The 20,737-nt window shown below is 41.7% G+C and overlaps 1 protein-coding gene across 9 annotated transcripts; it reads right to left on the reverse strand.

The window, feature by feature from the left end:
• Window positions 1–230: 230 nt before the first annotated feature.
• On the reverse strand, window positions 231–20,677 carry LOC105685910 (MOB kinase activator-like 2). Of its 9 annotated transcripts, XM_048655510.1 has the most exons (7): window positions 14,247–14,939; window positions 9,192–9,277; window positions 5,422–5,709; window positions 1,933–2,187; window positions 1,169–1,293; window positions 778–1,005; window positions 231–685 (listed from the first exon to the last, which is right to left on the reverse strand). In XM_048655510.1, exons 1-7 carry the CDS (start codon window positions 14,256–14,258, stop codon window positions 621–623), a joined length of 1,059 nt encoding a protein of 352 aa, XP_048511467.1. In that variant the 5' UTR covers window positions 14,259–14,939; the 3' UTR covers window positions 231–620. The 9 variants fall into 9 exon arrangements, with proteins under 9 accessions (XP_048511467.1, XP_012255812.1, XP_048511468.1 ...); XM_012400389.3 differs by lacking the exons at window positions 9,192–9,277; window positions 14,247–14,939 and adding an exon at window positions 20,335–20,677; XM_048655511.1 differs by lacking the exons at window positions 9,192–9,277; window positions 14,247–14,939 and adding an exon at window positions 15,229–15,317.
• Window positions 20,678–20,737: the final 60 nt, after the last annotated feature.

Raw genomic sequence — 20,737 nt, forward strand, 5'->3', positions numbered from 1 at the left:
TTAGGCAACAATTAGTAAAGTTACGTCGATTACTGATGAATGTACATAACTAAGCCGTATGGAAGTAATTTTAGGAATTTGGAAATCTTCTAAGGCAAATTATGTGCCAATGAATGAATCAAAAACGTGTGACTGGAGGAGATTGAAATTAGAGTATAAATCTAGTGAAAATTTATACAATAAACATAGTGTGAACGTACGGTGATGAATATTTTAATAACTCCGGCAGAAACATTTTAACACCAGGTATATATTTGGTTTTATTTTAACTTTACAATATTATTGTTTTTATTTTTTACAGAACAAATTCTTTCTTACAGCAACTAGCTTTGTCAATAATAATCAATAATCATCTTCTTTTTTTTCTTTCATATATCTTACCATTTAATAAATTATGTACAATACTCACAAACAACAAACAGAGGAACCCTAATTACATCATGTAGTTGTTGTCCACACTTCGCTATGTACAGGTACTACTGGTTTTTACAGAACTGCGCTTCATTCGCTTGCTCCTATCCCTTATGGAAACTTCAACTCTCATACTATAGTCAACAGTTAACGTCTAGCGTTATCTGATCTCAGGAACTGCAACCTCTAGCTTCATTTAACAGGATTATTTAGGTAGTCGTAGTTGGAGTTTCCTGGATGGCCGGGGGTTGCGAAGGAGCAGGCGTAGAATCACCTAAAAAATCATCGAAAACGAGACGCGCTCTCATAGCAAGCAAAATTTCAATGCTCGATATTCCGAGGAAAAGATTTTTACGAACGTCTCACCTAAAAGTGCAGCTTCCAAGTCCCCGAGGATCTCAGTCTCCTTTGGGTCGATAAGGTTGAAGCGTTGATTAAGAAGAGTGAGGTGGGCAAATACGCAATTGAGATGCGCGTGCAATCCCAAAGGTGCGACTTCCCGAAAGTGGCAGTGATATATGTGTGCCACAACGTGGTACAACAATCGTAAAATTTTACGCACTATCGATTCGAATGAACTTGGAAACTCGTTAGCTGAAAGTACAATTTTATTTCACGTTGTGGCATAAATACTAATGAAACGCGTAACGTACAATTACGCGTTTCTATACCAATCAGGCTAACAGCTATAAATTGCTCATCGCAATGATCAAAAGTAGAGAGAATTGTTTGTCTTTTTCTCTTTCATCGGGCTTACCATATTTTGTGGGGAATATTGTTTCGTCGCTAACGGTACGCTGTGTGAATGTCATGACGTAGTCTATATATTGTGGAGCAGCCACTCTAGTCTTTTTTCCTTTTTCGTCAAACCATAAATACGTCCTATAAAACAATGAATAAACATTAATTCACGATTACGAAACTCAACCAGCGTTAATACATTATCGGTATGATATTACAAGCGAATACGCTGAATTACTCGTACCCTTGTGGATTAGAAATTTGAGTAGAGTCACACGATAGGTAATGATTCATTAGAATTAGATGAATGAATTTTTGCGATAAGCATCTACAGACGACGTCGCCATGTAATTCTATACGAGTTTTATTCTAGCGTAAGTTAAAACACAGTACGATTGTTCGAGCTGAGAGAGGGAGAAAGAGAGAAAGAAGATGGGCAGAGTCGAATGCTATAATATTTATAGATCTCATTGGGAAATAGTGGACGTATCTTTTTCCTCAGATTTTAAACAAATGAGTCGTAAAATTCAGGGAATCCAAACAGTTTGGAAGTTCGATTACATCAATGTCAGCTGTATTTATTTATCTATTCGCTACAGTCGATGAGTGAATATTCTCGCGTGTACGTTACACACGGATTCGAAGTGTTGCAGGCGATTCCTTTCCAGAGAAAATCGAATCAATCTTTTGATCTCTTGCGTCGACCTTAGCGCTTCGGGAAAATGAGCGTGTGGGAAAAAGAGCGTTCGAAATAATGACGAATCTGTCGCGATCTGTTACCTTAAACCAGGGCCGGTCATGTCGGGGCATCCGGTCATGGTACAAAACTCGGATATAGTTCCATAGAAAAGATTAATGTGGTCAAAGAGTGCGAGAGTATGAGAGGCTAGCCATTCGTTGTAATCGAGTCCCGCTGGTAGGTCAACGAGCATCCTAAGGTCAAGTTCTGGAAGCTGTCGTTCCAGAGCGGCTTCCTCCAGGTACAATTTCGGGTCTTCCGTGGCTCCGGCATCTTTCTCCTTTCGTCGGGCTTTTCTGTAAATTACAAAACAAAGTACCTATATAATTTCAAAGCTCTTTACGGTCACAAGTAAATTACGGTATACGATATAATATTAAAACTGAACGAGAGTGGCGAGCGGTTTTGAGTGGCGAGATGCAACTTGAAATTTCTGTTATAATTTCGACCACTTGAACGTTATACTTTGAGTTACGAGTGAACGTGAATTAGCTCTAATTGTATCGTAAAAAACAAAAAAAAAAAAAAAAAAACCTTCGTTTCTGTACGCTGCGATAACAAACGCAAGATGTCAGAATGAACCTCAACTCTTGACATACCCCAATTGACAAATAAATGACGCTGATTACTATTTTAACGTTACTCCAATCACGTTGAATTATTATTTAACGCGGGACAACGAAATTTCAGACAAAACTTTCCGACACCAGTCTATGAAGTACGGCAATGTATATCCGGACGTTTTATGGCGTGACTGGAATTGATCGTTACAAGGTGTTCCAATGTGTACAGGTATCTACGTAGCTCTAGGTCGACATTGTCTCTAGTACTTCTGTCTGAAATAAAAGAACGTTTCACAGAGTTCTACAGCGATCCGGCTCAGAAATAAAAGAGAATTCCATGGGGACGTACCTATCGCCGGAAATGAACACCGCAGCTGTAGGCACTTTACTCCCCTGATATGCACGGCAGGTAAAAGACGTTAATGTAATCTCAAGTTTGCATATAAACATACCTATGTATACGTGAGTCTGGCGCTAAGAACCAGGGGATTGAATTGCGTGTGCGACGAAACCAGCCATGGTGCTATCGCGGAGGAATCTCAAAAATTGTAATTTTCAAACTTATCGTCAGATGCCCCCTAGAGGAAGATACATATGGCGGTGGTAACGCGAATTGATCGATAAAGTTTTTCAATATAAATCGTTGATTGTTTCAAATCTATTTATCGCTAACGAGTTAAACGGAATAAATTGTACGGCGAGTTTATTTTACGCTTGATAAATTTTTCAAGAAAAGGGGCCGAACCGAGTTTGCGATTAAAAACTTTCAGTTCGTAGCTTTCTGCGTTAGAGTGTGACGAGTGAAGATCAAACTCAATAGGCTATCTGCGAAGGGTGGGCTAGCCAACGAGGAGAAAAGGGGGACTTGAGTACACGCGATTTAAAATAAAAAAAAAATAAAAACCACACTCTTCGTTTTCCCCGGGAAGAAAAAAGAAATGGATTTATGATATAGCCCCTTGAAATCTGATAAAGCGCGAAAGTATGGGGAGAAAAGGGACGAATAAAGAAAGCAAAAAAAAAAAAAAAATGCCCCGTGCGGTATGAAAGACGAGAACGTCGTTTTGACTTCAAGATAATGGAATAGAGGACCGGCATAATTTGTTGAAATTTTTATTCCTCTATCACAATATCATAATTCACCGTCATCGTCATCGTCGATCAATGACATCAGAAGCGCCGTTGGGTTATAAATAATTGTCAATCGGCGTCCGAGAGAGAGAGATAGAGATATTTAAATTTAAAGACGGTTTATTTGCTCTGACGCGTGATCGGAGATCGTGTGGATTGAGTTCGGAAGTGGTCCGGGTGAGTCATTTTCGTGGTGACGGGGACCGAGATAGGCGGTCGTTGTTTTTCTGTCGTCCTTTTTTTCTCATTTTAATTCTTTTATTTTCTTCAGTTCTCATTGTCACAGTCGAGATTTGAACTCCGCGAAGCGTCGAGTTTCTCGATGAAAGGGTCAGCGACATCCGACGAACTCCGGTAACCCTGACGGTTTGATAAAACCAAATTCAGGGCAAGTGTTTCGGTACAGAAGACAATGCTACTCGCATAAAATACGAACAGAAACACGACTGGAAACGAAATTTTTTACCGTTATACATTTTTGGTCCGCCGCAGGTCTGTCCGTGCTTTTTTCAATTTTTGATAATTTCCAAAAAGTGGAAAACACTCGGAATAATTGTGTTGTCACTGCGCTGATATAAGAACACTAGAGATGTCGTGTAGAAGTATAAAAACGAAAAGAAAAGAAAAAAAAAAAAAAAAAATACCGAGATTCACGAGATAGCGGCAAAGTTGTACTTCGAGTCAACCTCAAAACTGAGGAACTCTTCTCGTCTAAACTTTTCTTTAGACCGCCTTTGCGAGAACCTCTTAGAGTTTAAGATGTTCGCGGTACTTGAGTAACCAACCTAGAGTTATAAAGTAGGTTTCATCTCTACACGGAATTACATAAAGAATTTTCGCAGTCCGATGATGAGCAAATATCTTTACGTATTCCCACTGTCGTATATTTTTTTTACAGATTCTCATTACATGAAATCGCCCCCCCCCCCCCCCCCCCCCCCTCAAAACAATTAATAAAACCAAAATAATTCAACAAAATCTATCAATCGATTTGCGGAGCTCAAAAAAATCTTCTTCAAATATTCAGGATACACTTCTTCTTTTGAAGAAAGATATTATTTATACGCAGGGTGTTTTATTTTTCCATTTTTTTTTTCTTCTATTTCCCTTGCAGTAATATCCAGTAAATTGGTAGCCGGATTGTTTAGACCCAGCGTTCCGAATAACTTTGCATTATCGACCATAGGAATAGAAAGGTTTCCTTACCCAAGAAACGAAAAGGCACGTTCGTCCTTTCGTACCGCCCTGCGCGACCTACATACACCCTAATCGTTTGCTCGCCTATAACTATTGCATATATCTGTATGTATCCACATTACATAAATATATATGAATGCAAAGTGTATTTTATGTACGTATACATCATGTATATATACATGAAGATACATTGGGCGAGAGTAGTCCGTGTGCATGTTCATCGATGTGGTGCAAATTTTTTAACACATAGATAATTAATCGATCAATTAATAATCACTTATTTTTCATGCATTTCGTTTTCCGTTCATCTTTTCTTTGCGTTATAAAATACACATATTCATTTCGCATGCATGTCATACGCACACACAACATCTAGAATTCCACTTTGGCGCTGACACAAATATATAGAAAAAAAAAAAACTTCTCTTTCTCTTCTAATTAAAAACAAACCCATTCGCCTCGTGTGTGTGTGTGTACACAGGTACCATTTACACGAATGGAAATGAAACGCGGGGTACATTTGTGTATGGATGGAATACATAATATTATGTTAAGGAAATCACATTTATAAAGTCGAAGCTCGACATAAGTTATCGATAAAAATGCATCGAGAAGATCGTTTATATCTTGGGAACTCACGCAACTAGTTCCCCGAAGAGTCGTATCTTCCTGTGGCAGGTGTCAAGGAGGGAGAGTCGGGAGGAGACGTTTGTCGCGCTGTTCGCCGAGGACGAGGAGTTGTGTACGGGGGTGGCCGGCGCCGAGGCGGAAGAGTTCTCCAGTAGGGCGACGGCCCCCCGGGCGGGCGATCGCAGCATAATTGGTGTTTCTAATCCTGGTTCGGATCGGGATACCGACGACGTTGATGCGCCTGCAGGACCAACCTCCAATTGACTTTCGCCAATCCCAGTTAATTTTTCGCGCGTACTACGCATACAAAATGACCAAATATCTCTGACTGCTGATGCAACGCTGCCTCCTCATCTTTCGTTCTCTCGTTGACAAAAATTAAATAAATAAATAAATAAATATAAATAAATATAAATAAATAATTAAATACGACCGTCTCCCATTCAATTATGAGCAGTTGCAGATCATCGCTTGCCACTTGCTAAATTTTTACTCGCAGTTCTCTAACGATTGGTAATACGATCGGAACAAATAGGCGAATGTTAATTACGATACCGATTCGCTTTCCGTAATTGCAGCGGATGCAGGTCGCATGTGAAGCCGATCATCTTTTGAATTTGTGTACGTGCGCGAGGGTGAATGATATGCGTGAAACTTTATATGGAAAATGCATCGGTAATTCTTGTTTTGTGGACGGAGAGAGAGCGGGGGGACTCATCGCGATATCGCGCGCGGTCAATGACGTGTGGCGTCGCGTTTTTAGCCACGGGGGCGCGCATCTGATTGCGCGCATTGTCTCCGATAGCGTCGATGCTAAACAAAGAACGCTTTTCCCTCTGTGTTTTCAGGGTACGATGAATCGTGAGCTCGTAAAAATAATATAACGCGAAGGAGGCGCGGGCGTTGCTCGGATCCGTCGAACGTAATTACGGTAGATGCCGAAAGTTCCGGGGAGATTTTCATTTTCGTTTGAAAGAATTTTTTTCATCAGAGTACGACCTCTCTCGTATGTATAGTCTGAATAAACGTGGCCCCCGTATGTACGTACGCGCGGTCTTCGAAGGAACGTAACACGATACAATACAGATCGATGATCCCGCGCGCGAACGCCTTTTTTATCGCACGTATAGTATACGTATACGCGGTAGTACGGCTCTACCGACGAAAAGGATCGAAGGAATAACAACAACGATTCAATCGGTTCCTCAATCCGCAGCCGAGGGGTTACCGCGTACGATTTACACGCAATATTCGCTAAATATATATATGAAACAAATTTACGCCTAATAATTTGGCAGGTTTACTCATCAAGATTAAATCTCCGGGGGGTTCACCGTATATTTGATCTTATCATGCCCCTGGAAAATTACTCCACCTTCCGACCACCACCCATATTCCCACATAATTGCGAAATGTAATCATGATATCCCGACGATCAAACGGAAAATCGAACGTCGTAACGAGCTCAAAGAAAATCATCCACCCCGTATACCTGTGCGCGTATATAATCCGTACCGACATTGATTTTTATCCGAGGCGGTAATTAGACTCCCCATCGCGAGTAACGAAAACAAAAACAAAAAAAAAGAGGAATTCAGAGCGTTGAACGATTAATTTAATTATTTCATTTCTACTGGTGATTATCTAATTTGTTTTATTTAATTCTTTTTATTTCGTACCTGCGATAGGTAGGTGTATAAAGGCAGTGCAATTACGCGGGGAGGCGACGACGTTGGAATAAAATTAATAATTAGTGTCTGCACTTTTCGTTTTAGAAACAAGGAAAATATGATAAAAGAGTATTATAATCTTTCGCGGCATCCGGCGTTGGTCCGAGACTCTGCATATATACACGTATACACGTTATATACCGTTATAATTCTAAACAGCGGTGGTTTGCGCGATAAAATAAATCATAGCAGATTTAATTAGTGGAACTTATAATATTTTTATACAGCAATATCTGTACGGTGTGGCAAACTTTTAGCGCACAGTATTATAATAATACATAAGATATGATATATACGTGTACGTAAAAATAATTGCCAAGGTTTTTATATACCAACGTATAGGTCCGTTGCTGCAGCGTAAAATTTTTCAGCGAACAAAACGCGAATGAAAATCGAACGATCACATGCTCGCGAATAACGCACGTACGGTGTGCGTACGTAGGTATATATGTATGTACATAGGTATGTACGTACGTACGTACATACGTATACCTATAACGTAACCTATAGGATAGGAATCCCTGCGCAAAAATAAACTCCAGAACGTGGCGACCGATCGTTTCAAATTTGGCAAGTGGCAAGCGAATGACGTGGAATGTAGGGGGGAAAAAAACACAAACTAAAAACAAAATAAAATTAATAACGTAAACGTCATACGCGACATAAGTACATGTAACGTGCGGTTGATGAAGTTTCTATATCGACTAAAACTAAAATCGATAGAAAAATAAAGAATTGAAGGAATCAAATGATCGGATGACAAGGTAATTGAAAGTGAAAATGAGAGATGTATGGTGATTCCGAAAAATATTTAGAATTATATATACCTACATACAGTATAGGAATTTTCTCATGCGCAATTGGATCGAGTGTAACACCGTACATAAATATGTATGTAATCGCGATAAACTATTGAAAATATCGATGAAAGTATAAAGTAAAAAACAGCGGGACGGGGGGCGTCTCCGCGGTGTGACACTCGTAACACCGCAAAAGTTGAACTATAATAATCCAACTTTCCACGCTCGATAGTCAGGTATTACCCGACTTTCTACACAGATAAAGACTTATAGCGCTGGTAGATAACCGATGTCGTAACCGTCGCAGCACAAACACTCGATGAACAAAATTGACGAACAAATAAGTAAATAAATAAATAAATAAATAAATATCCCGATAAATAGTTGAATATTTTTCCCTCTAGTTTGTGTCAATTTTTACTACATCGCGCACTGGACATTATCAGGCGTCGCGCACTTGTAAAAGTTGTCCGTTATATTCGTTTTTTTTTTCTATTTCAAATCTCTCTTACCGCACCACGCGACTTCTGATCGATCGAACGAAAGACTCGACGTTCGAAATAACACCAATTTTTGAAGTGTGCTTTTTTCCCCTCAATTACACCGTTCCAGTCAATCGGATTTTTTATTCGCCGATAAAAAAAGGAGAACTCCCCACGCGCGAAGCGACGTCGCGACGTCTGCGTCTGCGACGACGACGAACGAGAATTGCTTGATAAAAAAATATTTGAACGGTCAAAGAAAGAAGAGGAAAAAAACTCTTCTTTTCTATCTATAGTCCTTCCTCAGTCGATGGGACACGGTGGTCGGTTATCGTGGGTATAGCTCGTGGCAATGAGAGTAGAAGCTTCAGCGGATCGCGGACCGCACTCGCACGGACGTCGTGGGGTTGGGGCGTCGCGGCGGCAATGCGGCGTCGGTTGCGCCGCGACGAGTCGCGAGACTCTCGGCTCGCGCGCGGGACGGTTCGGATCAGCTGTTGGCGTCGGAGTCGGAGTAGTCAGCTGACTGGGTCACTCCGGTTCTCCCCCAGAACTCTCTGCCCTCCCCCCCTTCCCCGCCGTCCTCCGCCGCCGCCGTTATCCTCCTCCTCCTCCTCCTCCTCCTCCGCCATCTCCTCTACTCTCTGCGACAATCGATATCGCCCCAACAGCCTCGGCTGATACGTACTACTGGCTGATTTTTATATCTCACCATGTGAATCGCGACTGTACGGAACTAGCTTGTGTATACGTATATGCGAGTTTACCTAAAAACCTTCCCTCCGGTACGGTGGCACCTCGAGACGAATTTTTCAACGCACCCCCGCACCCCCATCCTGCGGGGAGGTGAGGTCTGAGGACGAAAAAGAAGGATTGATGTCAGAAAAAAAAAAATTGCATTAAAAATCAACCTTCGAGGAAATTCAATTCAATTTTCACTGCGGCAGGGTATAAGTATTGTGGACGTACATGCATCACGTGGATGTATTATTATATATATACATATATATAGACATATATGGTACATATTTATCTTTCCGCAGGGAACTGCAGTAGAATAAGAAGAAGATCATTATTCGCGCTGAATTGTACGTCACGTGATATGTGATGCTGCGGCACAATGCGGGTTATTTGTTTTTCTATGTGTTAAATATGTACGGGGTTTAATTAGTTGTGCATATGACCGAGGGTAACCACGGTATACGCGAGAGGCTGACGCGTTCGCAAAGAAAAATTTGTATCTTTTTTTTTTTTCAAGCAAAACCCACGTAACCGTATCCTAATTTATTTATCACTTCGAATGAATTAAGTGCACTCGATAAGAGGTGGGGGGGATAGTTTGGTGCAACGTGTGCGTGTATATATATATGTATAATTTCGCGACACCGTCGGGACACCCATTAAGTAATCCTCGCACCCTGGTAACTGCACTCGGTTGTTAATTAATCTCGTTTAACAACCCCCCCCGTCATGCATCCCATAAAGTATTATGAAGCAGCGAACGTATGATACTGCGTAAGGCTTTTCGTTAAAGTAGAAGGATTTTATTACAATGAAATCTCTACTCCCAAAGACTTGACATTGCGTGACCCTATCCCGAGAATATGTCACGCACGGGTCAAACAAAGGTCATTCGCAAAGTCAGCCGCTGGCTCAGGTCGCCCTCGTCCTTTTCCTCCCCCGCGTGACTTTAACGCCGTTCTCTCTCATCGGAATCGCACGCACTCCCTACGTAACAACGCTAATACATACGGTATATACGTGTAATAATCCGTGATACCAATTTAAAGATACGTTTTTAATGGATCGCTTTCCCAGACCGACGTATATAGGTACACATATATTTATTTATGTACGTGAATATCTGTAAATAGAGCGGAGCTGTAGTACGAATGGGGAATCAGACTCGGAGAAACCCCGTTGACATTTTAGAACGAAAAGCAATAATGGTAGAAGAAAAAAGTTGGAAAAAAGAATTGTGGAAGATGAAAAATAGGAATAAGAAAAATAGCGGGGCGGAGTCGCACACAGCTGCCGATCAACCTCCGACGCAATCCCCGTGTATGACGTAACCGTCAACAAACTGTACAGCTGACGTATACATGTATATATATGTATACGTATGTGCACGCTTATTTCGAATCGCAATCGAGATGAATGATTTTAATTATTGAGTGCGCCGCTTTCGAATTGATGGGATGGTAAGCGGAGGTAAAGAGAACATCGTATACATAAATGACATACTATTTCAGCGGGGACTTGGCCAAACCCGCCAAGTTCCGGAGGTTAGCTCGCGTTTCCGGTAACCACATCCTGCGACTGTACACAACCTACTGATATAAAAATATTACGAAACATAACGAAATATTTGTTCTTTCTTATTATGTATGTAAAGTGTAGCTCGCGTATACGCGATAACCAGTTCCTATATAGACAAGCGGAAGATAAAACGAGGACAAAATAGGAAAAAAAAAACATCGTCACTATGATTTACAGCAACAACAGCATACAGCATGTATAGGTATATAAAAGTGGTTGAAACTTTTCATTTTTTTTCCCCTCTATTCGTTTTTCCACGGTTTCTTTACTTTTCCTATATGCTCCGCAGGTTGTACGTACATGTGTGCACGTTATATAAATATATGTATAAATAACAGAGCAGTTGATAAAATGAAACGCGAAAATAAGGTAACTTACCACGGACGATATAATACACAACGTTGTACGTTGATAAAATTTACGCTTTGTTCGCGTACAGCTGCGAGAGCGTTGGAAAGAAAGAAGCAAAAAAAAAAGAAAAGAAAAAGAACCGAATCTTTCAAAGGTCGCGGGGAAGAAGAAGAAGAAGAAGAAGAAGAGGAGCGCGCGTATATAAGACGAAGTTTTCGCGTAGATGAGTATAAGGATATCGCGGAGAAGAAAGGGAGGAAACGGGAAGTGTAAGCTGCTGGCGCCAGTTAGGTTTTCAGCGACGAGTAGGATACGCAGAGAGAGAGAGAGAGGAGAGCGAAATTTTTGCGGAGGATTGCGAGGACGGATCGATGGACCGGCGCCTAGGCGACGCGACTCCTAGGTGGACCGACGAGACCCGCGGAGCACCGGCGTTGTTCGAGTTTGTTTACATCACCAACCGCCCCCCCCCCCCCCCCCCCCCCCCGTCGTCGTCGGGGTAGTTTCGACGCCCCGCTATCGCCTCCTCCTCGCCCCCTCCCACTCGCATCCGATCCTCTCTCGCTTTTTTCTCTCATCCTCATTCCCGTCTCCTTCTCCTTCTCCTCTTATACTCGGCAGCTTCTATTTCTATCTCTCCGCAATTTTATCCCCTTACGCGCCCCTTTCGCACCGACGCTATCCTCCCTCGTACGCCAACAATACTCGCTCAACCCCTTTAGCTTTTGCCGCGACTACGGCGAAAACATACCCCTCTCAACTCCGCGTGTACGGTAGGTGGTACCAACGCCCGTCACTTCGATAAACGTATCGGAGCGGTTCAAGCGTTATAATTTCGTTTGTCTCTCTGGGCTCGGGTTATAGCGAGATGCGCGGAATAACCTGCCGCGCCGCGAACAAACGATATATGTATGTATAATATCGGTACATAATATTTCCATAAACTCGGCGGGTGTATATTTTATCGTTTACCTATACACAAGCCGTTCGAGTTTATACGTAGGCGTTCAACGACAATCGGAACGAACGTGATTGTATTCGAAATTCCGAAATAATCGCAATGGAAATCTCGTAGCAAACTTTTGTTCAGATTCATTTCGTACCCCTGCATAACGCTGCGATATAAGGTGTCTCGAAACGATGAAATTGTAGGTACAATACATTGGAAATTAAAGTTAACGAATTAAACTGATTTCAATTGATCGACGAATTAATTAACGGTGTACGGTGACTTTTGTTTTTATTATCACGTGATCGTCGTTAGAAATGTTTAAATGTATAGTCGGTACTCATACACAACCGATAGATATAAAGTTAACTCTACGCACGCGTCGATGGCGCGAGAAGTAACATGAACACGCCGCGTACATTGCGGCACTTTAATAAAGTAGCGGTAAAAATAGACTCGTCTATTTTCCCCTTCCATCTACACTGATAGGTTCATCTGTAACTCATCATCTGTTCTCCGAGAAGCGGTCCTCAATTGATACGCGTAGCGTACGATTGATCAATGAATGATCGTCGTATTGGCGCGCGTTGTGCGCGATAATGAGGCGAAGTTCTTTTGTGCATATTAGAGACACAATCGATAGCGACGAACGTTCGACGATAATGCGTAATAACGTTACGATCGAATCCTCCGGTTGAAAAAAAAAAATAACACGGAGGGAATCGACGGTCGCGACGTACGAAACGAAACCCGATAAGCGTCTCGATCACAGGATATTATACGCAAATGTAGTTGCATATAGGTATATGATACATACGTTACATGTGCCATGTGCTCTCTCTCCACAGGGTATATATAAATGAACGAAGTTCAAGGTTCGTAATAATTATTCACCTACGGTACAGGGAATTATTTAGATAAGAGGAACAGAAAAACGCTCGTCGAACGCACATCTCCGTTACAACCGAACGAACGTGTTGTACGTACGTTCGAAACGCGATGCGAATTATTTTTTTCCTCCCTCCTCCGCCGCCCCCCGTTATATCGCGGTTTTCAAACATTTTTATTTCAAAGTATAATCACGCTCGCGTGTAAACGCGATTTTCTACGCGCTTCGAGTCGTGTCGTTTTTTCTGAATCAAAAGATTAAACCTGCCGTCCCCCTCCGCCCTTTTCCTTTCCCTGGGGAGAAATTATGGAAAAAAAAAAAAAAAAAGAATCTCACATTCGAACGAAGCAGGTGTCGAAATATCTGAAAAGGTCCACCGCACCCGCGGTATACGCTTCGTTTCGCCCGCGATTGTGCTATACCGTATACCATTATACATTATACGAGGGGACTGTCGCTCATATACATACGAATGTCTATATAGCACCAACTTACATAATATACAGCGAGAGACGGATATATTTTTTTCTTCCCTTTTTCTTCTTCTTCTTCTTCTTCACCTTCATTTTTCATATTATTGATATCCGCCCTATAATCCGGGATATAAGATATACATATATCTATACGGCGAAGGCGGATATAGGTAATACATTTATCTATCGATTTTATATAAACTCGAGGGGGGAGGGGGGGGGGAAGGTGGAAGGAAATCTTCGCTGTTACACATACAAAAGTTACGTGCGACTAAGTTCGTATATGTATACGTATACATGTAACACATCGAGTACATAAGTTAGGTGATCGCGTATATAGGTATAGGTGTACCCCCCCTCCCCCCAGTTGATCGTATATTCCGCTTATGTGCCGGAGAGGAGGCGACCTGATATCTCCATGGCAGCTCCTGCGGCTCAACTTTCTACTTTTTGCTTACATCCGTTCTAAAGTGAGAGCTGACGTCAAGCGGTTTGCTCTTCCAGGAATTAGTTATTCAAGGACACCGTGCCTTGCACCAGGTAAAAGAAAAGGGTGTCCCTTCGAAGGGAACGTCGACGCGATACGTCGCCCTGCACCCTTAATTCTCGTTATATTTTCATCCGAATTCTTCCGCTACACATATACTTCACACGTGATGTGTACGTGGGAAGAAGACTGCGTGCACACACGTAGCGTGTTCTTCGTCTAATTTTTTTTTTTTAATTATTTTTATTGCCGCGCGAGCACATCTGAATTGTGTAAATACGCGGTTGTTGTATCAGCGCGTTTAGGAGATAGGTGATAACGAGCGTGTAAAATTTACCATTTATTATAACTAACCTGCAGAAGCATGTGACGGTGTCCTCGACGTCCAATGGAAGAGATGTGTCGATGGCTGAATATTTTAAAACTTTTCTAGTACCGATACCGAACATTGCTCCGAAAATTTTGGAAGAGTTTCGTTCAAGGTGAACAGAAAATACACGTGTACGCGGTACGCGTTGTGCGGTGTACACCACGAACAAAAATATTATTGTATCGGTTGGTAAAATTTCACTGGGTTGTTCGAAGTTGTTTTTTTTTTTCAAATCTACAACGCTCGTGCGGATGATTCGTTGAGTACGAAACGTGCGGGGAACCACTGCAGAGGGTTAGTTAAAAGGGGGGCGGGGGGGGGGATCACCACTGACGATATACGAGAGAAGGTCGGTGGTTAGAGCGCGTCGTAGGTTCCAGCAGGTCCGGGATCCGTAGGTATGGGAGACTATATTCTACACATACACACCGGTACAGTGACGAGAAATCCTGTGGGATAGGTTCGCAGGTTGGTTGGGGGACTTATTAGGACCCTACAAAGAACACGACGGAGTCGGAGACTACCGGGACTGGTTGTGTTGGGTCGTGGGACCACCACCGCCGTCTCTCTACTTCTGCAGCTTGTTGTGTTGGCCCCGGCGTTGAACTCACTAACTCGCTATTTCTCTCTCCCTCTCTCGCCGCCTCCTTCTCTCTCTTTATTTCACTCTTTCTCTCTCTCTCTCTCTCTCTCTCTCTCTCTCTCTCTCTCTCTCTCTCTCTCTCTCTCTCTCTCTCTCTGCCGATCTACGACGATTATTATAAACGCGAAAGAACCGCGAGAGCCGGCGGGGCTTCCAGTAGTAGAGGCACGAGGAGGTGGTGGTGTACGGTACGCGTCGTGTCACCTTATGGCAAATGCAATTACACCAGAAAACCTCCCAACCCAACCTCGTATACTATAGCGTAACGAAACCAAACAAGTTCTCGACGAAGATATACACCTACTAGACCTACGTACGCTCACCGTGCGGCCGCCCGTTCCGTGATCACTGACTCTTCGGCTCTCTTCGTCTTTATACTGTACAATTTTCTGACCATGAGACCGATACTCCTGTATACGTATGCGAGTATCTCGAGTATACCTCGTACCTCTTCTCCCTCCCTCACTCCCTCCCTCTCTCTCTCTATCTCTCTCTCTCGTTTTTCAACGTGTACATAATAGGTATAGTACACTCCCACTTTGAAAACATTATGCTTCGCTGAGTTGGATTGACCAGGTGCGAAGCAAGGATCGCGAATGACGAAAAATTATTTTATTTATACTGCACCGTGTCTATTTTACCATCGGCGATATTTGAAAGAAAATAATGTAGGAGAGATTTAAAAAAAATGTCGCGAGGCTGCAGACCTTTAACGTTGTGAAATGTCGTCGTAGAGAAATGTAAACGCCCGCAATCGTGATATTTACCTAAATTATCAAACACGATCAGTTGGCGAGTATATGGGTAGGAGGTATAGGTGTGCGATTGTAAATGGTATTGGTGGGAATCGCAGACGACGACGAACGTGACATTCCACGAAAATAAAAATTACAAGGACGCACACAGTCGGACCGAGAGAGTGCGACATTTATTTATATTTTTCGATACGTACACGCAGCGGAGGCACACGCACGTTGAAATAGTCGAATAATAAAAAAAAAAAAAACATGTAAAAATTAGAAAAATCAAAAAACAACCGCGCCAGAGATTCGTGGCAGCAGCAGCAGCACGTATACGATTCTTTGAACGATCTCTGACCTCCTGCACTCTAACGTCAGTCTTGTCGCTTATAATTTGTTTATTCATTATCTGTATAAACATTTATTTTTTTCCTCCTCATTATACCTCACGTATCAATTATTGCGTCAATATAGCGACCGGATGCGAGATTGAATCTTTTGGAGCCGAAAAGTCGTTCGATGAATGAGCTCTTGTTTGGACTAAAAACTCGTACGCGTTAGAATGTGTGGCGTGTACGTAGGTATGCGAGAAATTTGATAGACGTAGTTTTGACCGGATCAAAGAATCGAGGTATACTTTGAACACGAGCATATGACCACCTAATGACGTCGGTCGGCTGGTAATTTTGCAAGATTATTCCAAGGAATTGTTGACGTGAAAACACGGCTAACAACGCAACGACACAACAACAACGACATCGAGGACGATGATTGGTTGTGCGGAAGTTTCTCTGTTCGATAGATTGAGACGTGGATGTATAATATTGTCGCGAATTAGTTTCTCGATTAAACGCTCGACGAAATTAGAGAGAGAAAGATGAAAAAATTAACGAACGAAGCGCAGCCGGTGCAGCGGTTGTTAACGTCGAATAATTATGGTTTTTGATCCGCATATCGAACCAGCAAGGTCTGGATCGTCAAGTTATCTAATTATAGAAATCATCCTACAACACAGTCACGTCTAATTGCGCATCGGCATCAGCAGCCCCGAAGTGAGTCACATTGACCAATTTGTGCGGATCTTGGTGTAAAACAGAGTCGCGATTTCGTGTCAATTTTACGCTGTACAATCTACACGTCCGTCGTCCACGTGCATGCATCTATAGGTATAGGTATAGGTATAGGTGATACGGTAATTTTTTCCTCGAGGCAACCTCTTTCCAAAACTATTTCCAATCAATTTTTTTTTCTCTTTCTTTTCTCTCTCTTCCACTCCAAATATCGATCATTTCTATTTTCGGTCATTTTTACCATAGCGATTAATCACAATTATCCCGGAACTATGATGAGATTGGCGTACACGAGGTAACACAATAAAAATAGCCGATGATCAAAGAATGCGGAGAAAAGGGAGAGAAAAAAGATGATTCAATAGTAAAGTTTGTTCGCAGGGAATGAGAGGTAAGAGAAGAGCTATGCGAAGAAAACTTTGTCTCATGGCATTTATTTTATCTGCCGCGCGTACATGTAACACGTGCGCGCCGCTCTTCTGCGGCAATTTCGGTATTTCTGGCCATTATATATATTTGGGGGGGGCAAAAAACTAAAAATGGAAAAGACGCGTGGATAAGGGAAACGTGATGATAAAGAGAGAGAGAAGCAAAAACAGGAAGGAGGAAAAAGGACCCGAGCGAAACACCACGAAACTCTTACAAACTTGTAATATCTTTCGTTTCCTTCTTCTCCACCGCGTGTTTTAGAAGATGTATGTATGTATGGTACATATGTACGTATTATACAGGTATACCCATATAGTCCCGGGGTTCCCGCGAGGAAGCGATAAGATTTTGGGATAGGTTTGAGGTGGGATGGGCGGATGGGTACTATTTGTGTGAGAAATCTTTTCGAGAAAGAGGTCCTCCAAAAGATTTCAACGGCACGAGGCAATTTTGCGAAATTTCCACCAAATTTTATCTCGAGACTTTTACCTTAATACATCAACGGGTTGGATCTGCTGAACCGGGATTTTTTACCATCTCCCATAATTTGTTTCGTCCGCACAGCTAATCGCACGAAACCCTTCGCAAAACATTGTAATTGTAAGAAGTATTTTTCCGCAATCGGTTTTTTTCAATGATTAATTTAAATACTTGGCATCGAATCAACCCTCGCAATTTCACGTACAACCGATAACAATGCTGACAAAAATACGTGAAAAACGAATTCAGATACTCGGCGCACGGTCCAGAATTGAATTCCATTATCCATTAATACCACGCATCGCGTTATTTTCTACGATGTCCTTTTTTTATTACGCTATTATTTTTTAAACAATTTTCACTCTCCGATCACCATAGTCAATCATCGGGTTTCAGAAGCATAAAAATAAAGCGTAAAACAAACTAGCCGCACCTCGATGATTCACGTAGCTGCGGATAGTTGCCCTATGCTATTTTAACAATTATCGTTATCGATAGCTTTGTAAGTACCAAAGACCGTTCAGTGAAACGTTTCCCATCAAGTTAAACAAAGCGTAAGTCTGGTACGTATATAGCAGGTTGGGGACTCATCCAGTCACAGATGATCAGGCGATTATATTATTTCGTTTTAATTGGCGTATTGGGATACCATATTTTTATAACACGATAACTGTACCATAAACATTTCCATATATCTCAGAATTACAAGTTACGGGATAACGTGTAACTCCCGCACGTGCTACGATGTGAATAAATCGTGGTCCAAAGTTCATGTTTTACAGGTATATATACCTATACCGTCCGCGAAGTTCTCGTTACGCGTTTCTTAATAAATAATAACGGTCCCTAAAGAGAGGTGAAGACCGTTTACCGTTTTACCAGGATTCAACCGAGGCGTACTCCAGTTGCTTTTGCTGTTGCTACTTATTTCGTTCCATAACACCGTGACGCTGTGGCTTGTTACAACCGCTTCCTGCCGCGTAATCCAGATTTTTCTATGTACTCAATCTCGTGACTAAATTACTCGACGCACGCACTGGTCTTTTTTCATGCTATAATATCGTTTGTGACCCGATCGAATGGCCTACGACGGGTGACTAAACCCCTCGAGGGCCTAGAGCCGAATCTTGAATTTATTTTGAAACGTAAACGAAGGATTTATCGTTATCGTTGTTATTACATTGCTTTTTACAAACCTGGATAAATTATGGGAGTTCTTGATATATGTGTATATTTGTTTACAGGCATCCACAGCGATAGACGTGATTCACCGGAGTGGCGATCTCTGACCGTCGTTCCATATACTTTGCTTCAAGCAACATGAGTCACTCGATTGTTCATTGCGCCAGTAAAAGCGCTTACAGTACATTGTACGTACCTACGTACATGTATATTACATACATCCATCTATGAGATACACTCATACCAATTTTCAAGACACGTGTATTAAAATTTGCGTGTACTTTTGCACGTCGTCGTTTTACGCTGACCAAGTTGAAATAAATAATGAAGCAAGAAATTATCGAATATTTCGGTATATCGATTAGACTGGGCCAACAAAATCGACTATTTTTTTCTTCGTAACGGTCCTCAGAGGGTCCTGCTAAGGACCGTTAGGAAGAACAAATATTCGATTTGTTTGGCCATGTCTTATATTGATATTATAATACGAATTCCATTTAATTGAGATATAGGTATATTATAAAACTATGCATAAGAAAAACGAAATCCGGAAGCTAAATTCCGATGTTGTTTTTCTTGTAAATCTCACTTTTATTAATCACCTTGCACTAGGTATTAAACGAAAGTGAAAGAGAATTTTCGTTGAAAAAAAAATACTTTCAGTACTGATGGGGAGACAATGTCAGAGCCTTGATCATACTTGATCGTATGATACCCACACAATGATGGAAAATGATACCGAAAACTTGAAACGTAATTATTTTTTTCGGACAGTCTTTACTTTTACTTCCCTATTTTCTTCGTATACGTTGTACTTGCGACACGACGATTGCGTCAAGTACCATTATAGGTTGAACGAATATTCCGAATGGTAATTGAGATGATAATTATAACGGTGACAATCGTGCAAAATTCTATACCCTAATAACGTCGTAGGCATTGCAGAAAATTAGCTAAACAAGCATTTGGAATTAGAGCACAAAGCATCTCATTATCCTCTTCTCCCATTACGTACCTGCCCCCACATCCCCCTGGTATAGGTATCATATTCATCAACTCTGCTTCTCAATGAACGTGAATACAGACGAGAAATACCAGAGTGTGGATACGGATATACCCCCAGTATGCCTGATAAAATGTTTTCGTGTTCTACTGATCTAAACATACCTTATAAATCGGTGGAGGGTCCTCAAATAAATTGGACGTTGGTGTATGGCTATTTTTAATTATCAGAGCACGAGTGAATTCTACTGTATCATCGCTAGAGTCAAGGTGAGAAGGTTGTGCTTTGAAATTTCAATGACAACGCGTCTTTGACTCGTGTTATTGTCAGTTGGAACGTTGGAAATAATTATTAATTAAAATGGATAACAGAGACTGTTTCGTTCCATTGGAAATTCAGGAAATAGTAGCGAGTAAATTGTCGAATCCATGGTGAGGAAAGTAACTAGGGGGTGATCGGCGATAGGTAACCTCTATCGTACGATGTCGATGTGTATAGGTGTTAAAAATAAATTTGGAAACTCACCCCATAAACCAGTCCACGGTATCGCGGAGGTATTCGGGTAACCTATCCAGCTTGGATGATTATTTGGTAGATCACCGCCTTGGAAGTAAATCAAACCAAAATATCCTTCGACTAGCACTTGCACCACAATCTCGTGAAATCTAACATGGCGAATGTCTATTGTCACCTGTTCCCGTCATGCCCCACTTGCCGTTGAAATATACGTGATTATCAAACGACGCGTTAATTGAAAAACACCTAATTATTTAAATAGTTATTATGCAAACTCTCTCTCACTCACGAATTAATAACTTGCTGTGACGCGGGCTGAAACTCGAATATACCACCTGGCGTAACAAAAGCAACCTCATAACACAGCTGATCTAACGTTTCTCCTCGCCTTTTGAGTTGAACAATCGTCGCA

The sequence above is a fragment of the Athalia rosae genome, chromosome 5, assembly GCF_917208135.1.
Source record: "Athalia rosae chromosome 5, iyAthRosa1.1, whole genome shotgun sequence".
NCBI classification, from domain to species: domain Eukaryota; kingdom Metazoa; phylum Arthropoda; class Insecta; order Hymenoptera; family Athaliidae; genus Athalia; species Athalia rosae.

Bases quoted from the DNA above. Each gene is read 5' to 3' on its own strand.
- LOC105685910 (XM_048655510.1), bottom strand. The intron at 5,710-9,191 runs GTAAACTCGCAT...TTGTATGCGTAG, and splicing joins ACCGGAGGGAAGGTTTTTAG to TACGCGCGAAAAATTAACTG. The intron at 1,294-1,932 runs GTAACAGATCGC...ATTGTTTTATAG, and splicing joins ATGACCGGCCCTGGTTTAAG to GACGTATTTATGGTTTGACG.